This window comes from Rhagoletis pomonella, unplaced genomic scaffold, assembly GCF_013731165.1.
Source record: "Rhagoletis pomonella isolate Grant_MI unplaced genomic scaffold, Rhpom_1.0 Rhpom_scaffold_00004, whole genome shotgun sequence".
NCBI classification, from domain to species: Eukaryota; Metazoa; Arthropoda; class Insecta; order Diptera; family Tephritidae; genus Rhagoletis; species Rhagoletis pomonella.
The window spans coordinates 27,421,378-27,427,741 of NW_023458558.1; the positions used below are offsets into that span (position 1 = coordinate 27,421,378).

General features: G+C 37.3%; 1 protein-coding gene across 1 annotated transcript; it reads right to left on the bottom strand.

Annotated features, from left to right (window-relative positions):
- Positions 1–3,891: 3,891 nt before the first annotated feature.
- On the bottom strand, positions 3,892–5,022 carry LOC118738175 (probable basic-leucine zipper transcription factor R). The gene is made up of 2 exons (XM_036469098.1): positions 5,008–5,022; positions 3,892–4,929 (listed from the first exon to the last, which is right to left on the bottom strand). The coding sequence occupies exons 1-2, from the start codon at positions 5,020–5,022 to the stop codon at positions 3,892–3,894; spliced, it is 1,053 nt and encodes a 350-aa protein (XP_036324991.1).
- Between the last annotated feature and the right edge of the window lie 1,342 nt (positions 5,023–6,364).

Here is a 6,364-nt window from a genome sequence, read left to right on the forward strand (position 1 = left end):
GGCCAGCAGCTATTGGAAAGTGTCGAAAATTTGCCGAAATAAAGTTTTGGAAATTTATTGAATCGATTAGAGTCTAGACTAACTAATTATGTATATATAAATAAGGGCACACTTGGCCCAGTTTCAAGTTTCATCGCTGGCAGATACTAGTTAAAACCTTAAAATTTCTGTGAAAATCAAGTTTCGCCTCTTTGTAAATAATATCATCAGAGTTATAATCCTTTCATCCATTATTTTTCTCCTAAGGAATGCTAATCATTCAAATTCAGGTAATATTAACCTTAAACTGACTACTACCCTTACAGGAAGTTATATATGTTAAAATTTTTGGCTTCCGACTTTCTACTAAATAGACATTAACCTAAATTAACCACGATATTGAAATGATTTTGGGAACATTTCGTCTCTTATAGTATGTACTATACAGAATTTATGCCAATTACATATATGAAAGATGAAGTGCCAGCAAAACCCATACAATGTGTGAATATTGTTTTCAATGGTTACTTAAAATTTTTATCGTATTATGTCTCTTTTTTGGCTGAAATTTAAATTAATTAAATTAAAAAGAGTTTCACCACTCAATATAATTCAACATTTTTTATTATATTAGTTTTCCTCGGTCAATTATCACACAATATACATACATATGTATGTACTTCATCATCAGCGCCGGTATTAATTTGATTTTGTCAAAGTCAGTCAAAACTTGCAAAAAAAATTGTTGTCTGATATATGGCCAAGAGCTTATGACGAATTCACAGCTAGCTTTCACATGTAATTTCCAAGTTAAATATTTATCATAAACCACAAGTGTGTGCACGTTAGGGTGGTCCACAAACAGTAAAGTCGGCATTGTAATGCTCCCACCCCCTAGGATTGTTCTATATCGAAAAAAGTATACTGGAATTTTTTTTTTTTTTTTTTAAATCAAAAAATATTTAACGCTCAAAGTTTTCCATGTATTTTTTTTATGGGAAAAATAAAATTTTTCGTACAAATGCTATAGATAGAAAAATATTGATTTTTAACTATTCTATACCATTTCTACGAAAAGTTGTTTTTCCCCATATAAAATACATGGATAACTTTGGGCGCTTTGAGCGACCTCTAAATATTTTTTGATTTCAAATTAAAAAATAAGGTTATAGCTTTTGTCGGTATAGAACAATCCTAAGGGGTGAAAGCGTAATAATTCCGACTTTACTTTTTCAAATGCATTTTTGGACCACCCTAGTGTACATGCATGTGTTTTTTTTCCTTTCATATGCATGTTTTGTTAAAAGCAAAAAAATAATTTTTTAACTAAATTATTCATATTTCCATGAACTTTTAGCCGCAAAATAACTTTCGCAAAAATTCATCAAAATATTTTGCCATATTTTTATTCACACGTCAATGTCATTGCTGCACATCCATCCACCTTTCACCTGGCATCACTTTGGTGTGTTATATATACAATAGTTTTTTCGCTTATGCTTTGACTAACTAAATACAAAGTTGTGGTTATTGACTGTTTTAGCCTTCATTTTTAGTTATTTAATTAAATAAAGATTATAATTAATCATTTGTTTAGATTTTTTTTTTTAATTTCTTTAAATCTTCGATTTTGCCATCGAACCTAATTCGTGAAATTTTTGGTGATCTCATAGCTCAATACATAGTGCATAATTATTTATGTTCAGAAAATTCTGTACATTAGGCCGACACGGGGGTGCAGTGATTAGTAGTGCGTGCTAGCACTTCGCAAGGCCTGTGTTCAAGCCTTGGTCAAAGCAACATTTGCGAATACAGAAAAATTGGTTTTTTTCTTAACAGCGGTCGCAACCCGGCAGGCAACGGCCAACCTCCGAATGTATTTCTGCCATTGAAAAGAGCTTCTCATAAAAACAACATCCAGGCGCGCGCCCCAAATCGGAGGAGATGCTCGGCCAAAGACTAACATATGTGTAAGCGCCAATCTATTATTATTAGGTATTTGCATAGAAATTTGTTGCACATTCCACGTTTGACGGATTGTTGGTTTGCGCCAATGTCATATTAAAATAAGAAATATTGCCCACGTTTATTTGTGTTGGTTCCAGTTGTTTGTGAAATGCTGGCCCCAGTGTTCTGTGTTTGTTCAACGAACTGGACAGCACTGCTTCGACGGCGAATTATTCCTTTTAAACGAAAATTGAAAGTTTCTCTGTTATGTGAGAATAGGGTATTTTGTGACCAATTACCCTAATATACAATCACACATAAAGTACGTTCAAACATTTTTTTTTGCATCGAAGAAAATAATAACACCGTCCGCCTTGAACCTTGAGTGCCTGTTTACAGGCAGTAGAGCTCTTGCTTATTGATTTGGGTGCGCTAAAAGCTTCGATGCATCGATACATACGTCGCCTTTCGTTGATATATGTATTTTGGTTCGTACTCCTCGAATTCTCAAGTCGTGATGGATATTCTCGCTTCTTATACCACGGTGCTCCGCTGAGGATTTTGGGTTACGCATGACGAAGGATTTCGATGCTGCTACTGCTGGCGTTGCCCCATAACGGACATCCATAGGTCCATATTGATTTTAGAACTGTGTGGTATATAATCACTTTATACTATAGCCTCAAGTGCCAGCGAACGTTAAGAAACAAATACTGTTTTAAATTTAATTTAAAAGCAGAAAGCATTTACTTTAACTGTGGGTTTTTGCCTCAGTAATGGCGTTTCCGGGATTATGCCATTCGGCCCTGAGGTTTCAAGAGAGATGGTCTGTTGTTGGTAGATCCGCTAACAATCGAACCTAAGGCTATGTGCAAACAAGTCAATTAGCTGAGGCTATTAAGCTTTAAATTGCGGCGTTGAGTTTGGTGTTCACACACAAGTCAGCTGCGCAATTAGCGATACGAAATTAGCTGCTGTATTACCTATAGCGAAGAAAAAGTTGGTACAATCGTACCTTTATTTAGCTTATCATACATAAGGGAGGTCAAAGTAATGCCACTGTAGTTGATTTCCGCAGATAGACTACAAATATTTTTTTAAAACGTCAGACCAAAGAAATGGGAGGAAAGTTATTCACCTTTTCTAAAACATAGTTTTAACTCGTGGTGCTCGAAGAGATTCTTTTCATAGCCAAAATGTGTCTACAGCAGGGACCGATCATAACAGTTATTGATGAAAACTGCCATGGAAAAATTCAATATGAAGGAGACGTTCTGCAACTAAGTGATATCTACCAATCGAGATCTTTTTTCACTGAGACTCAAACTTGAAGATAAATTTTTATTTGCAATTTTTATGCAAAATTAAAAAAAAAAACAATTATTTTTGATATTTATATTATAAATCCAAAATAACAATTATTTTTTATTTTTATATTATATGTTTTGGATAACATTATCGAAGACTTTTATTTATAAAAGTCATCAATAAAAATCAGTCAGTGACTTTTCAACATTTAAAAGTCATCTATATAAAATAGGTCACCGACTTTCATTTTTAAATAATTCGTATAAAAGTCATTAACATTTTTCGTAGTAAAGGTGTTATACAAATGACTTTTATAAGTATGATTTAAAAATGAAAGTCGGTGACCTATTCCCAACCGCCCAATAGTTTGTTGCGCATGCACCGCCTCTTCAGCTGTTTTATTGCTCTGTATTATGTGGACCCTCGATCAACGGATGGTAAACATAATTAAATGTAGACATCTAGTTTTTTATTATTTATTATTATAATTTGAAACTAAAGTATGTACCGTAAAAAATATAAAAAAACAACAACAACAACAAATACATATAACAAGAAGAATATGGCAATAATTTTGCTTCTTGAAAGAGGCAATCAAAGAGAGAATATAAACATGGCAAAATGAAGATAAACGCCTAATTGCTGCGAAGGTTTAAATTAACGGTAGTAATATCTCACTGGAGGCAAATAGGCATTGTTTGCATTGGCACTCTGAGATAATTGTACCTGAGCGGTAAGCCTTTCTCCTTGACTCTGTACACCTGCTGACTTCACTAACTCTTCTGCCTGTGCGCCACGCGAGACTTGCGCTGCTTCATTGTTACCGCCAGTTGCCGCTTCTGCTTGCTTGGCGACCTCCAGAGATCCAATGACGGAGCTAACTGGCGCAACACCTTCATTAGAGACTTGTGTCGAACCGCCCAATGCATCATATTGTGCCTGAATAGTTTGTTGCGCATGCGCCGCCTCCTCAGCTGTTTTATATTTAATGAAGAATACCTCAGGCTTAGTGGTGGTAGTGGCCGGCTCATACACTTGCGCATCGATATCGGCAGCGTCTTGTTTCTTATTCAGCACATAAATAACGGTCTTCTCTTCATTAGCAGCGGGCGTGATTTTGATGGACGCCTTCTTGGCTGCCTTGTTGGAGGACTTAATGAAGACAACATTGTAGCTTTTACGTGCTTTGCCAATAGTGATATGACGTTCCTGCACCTCTTCCTCGGCATCTTCGGGTGCGGCGTGTAGAAAGAAGCGTTTTGTGATAACTGTCTTTGGTTCGACGAGCTGTTGTTGCTGTGAAGACTGTTGAGGAATCTGCTGTTGCTGCAGCGCAATTTGCTGAGGCTGTTGTACACGTTGCTGTTGTTGTAGAGAAATTTGTTGCTGAACTTGTTGTTGCTGTAACTTTGGCACCTGCTGTTGTTGCTGTACGCTGCTCACTGCCGGCAAGTATCTTGGCTGAGGCTGGCCCAAAAATGCAGTCGCGGAGGCAGCACCTGCTACCTTCCCCAACTCAAAGTTGGGCCCCAAATTGGCCGACTGCACAGCCATAACGGTTTGCAGATCCTTTAAAGCTTCAGCCGTGCTCGAAGACACGCCACTGAACTGCAATTGGCCATCTGATGACTGTGCGGCGTACTGATACCCTTGCTGGGGTGCAGCTGCAGACAAAGCCACAAGGGTGCATAAAACCTGCAAAAGTGTGAGAATAAATGAAGCAAAAATTCAAGTAAATTAATCCCGTGCAAGCGTATCCTTTCCTCCACTTACTGTAAATCCACGCATGTTCACACTTGGTTGGTTGTTGATGTTTGAACAATTATGTGGGTTATTGTGTGCCTTGCCGGTATTACAGTTGGTTTTTATAGGCATGCGCACTTCGCAAACTACGATTGCTCTAAAAAAAAATCTTTATTAAACGGCAATTTATTAAACAAGCCTGTAACAATTGTAATTCATTAGCGTCTGCATTAGTGCGTGAACTGCCATGAAGAAATTGGCGTCTACGTCGAAGTCAACGTTTTGGTGTTCAGTTCATCAGCAGGCAAGTGATATGTACGAGTAGGTTAAAAGCCAGCTGCCAGATAGTCAGCGGCTTTTGTTTGACTTCATTTGTTCAAACCCATATGGTAGTCATAAGTTGTTTCGTTGATGTCTACGATTTAATTCAAATCATTTTTACATGTGCAATCACAGCGTTTGCTTACCAACATATGCATGCGAAAGTTATCCTCTTATTGCTGAATCATCTAACTTCTCTGATAATATAAACAAAAGTGAAATTCGTTAAATAATCGTGTATTTTTTCAGCAGCCTATAGTCGTATCGATTGCTGTCTGTGCAACGGGTTCCTGGTATGGAAACTATCCCTGATATGCCTGCCTACGATTCTTCTCATTATTTTTAGTAGAAAGGACGTAAGACTAATGGGTCGGTATGACTTTGTTTGGTCTGCTGGTTTTCACCCCCCACCTTTGGGATGTAGCGGACCGTCACTTCCTGCCATTATAGTCGAAGGGATCCCACGCATAACATGCTCTTAAAAGTGGTATCAGGAAGGGTAGCAATCGGGAAAGTCCCTTTTGAAGATGAGCTGGGAAAATGCCATCTGCTTCAGGTGCTTTGAAAGGCACTGAGGCAGATATAGCCCATCCTGTTCTATCCTCCTTGAACAGTCCTTTGGCGATTCTCCAATCCTCTGCGAAGGGGCGTTGTATCGCAGGCTACGTGTGGATTGTTCTGATTGCGAGGGAAATTTTACAATATGGATGCAAAAATAAGCGAGATCTAAAAAAGGTTTAGTATGAAAACATTTTTGAAAGGATTGCCCCCTCTTTGAAAATTTAGAGTCAATTTTATTAATAATGGATGGCAATTAAGCATTTTTCGGTGTCGAGTAGTGATTTATTTTGATAGGCCTTGCCACCTGTTAAAAAGCCAACTCTTTTTTTACATAAGTTAAATAAATATTACAATATAGATCCTTATCGGAAGACGTATAAGTACGCCTTGTTTCGGAAACATTTTTAGACAGGATTGCCACCTGTTTAAATGCCAACTTAAAACACTTCGGCATGCGGTTCTAGTATACCAGAAAACGTATACTTGCTTAAAACTAAAATTATTT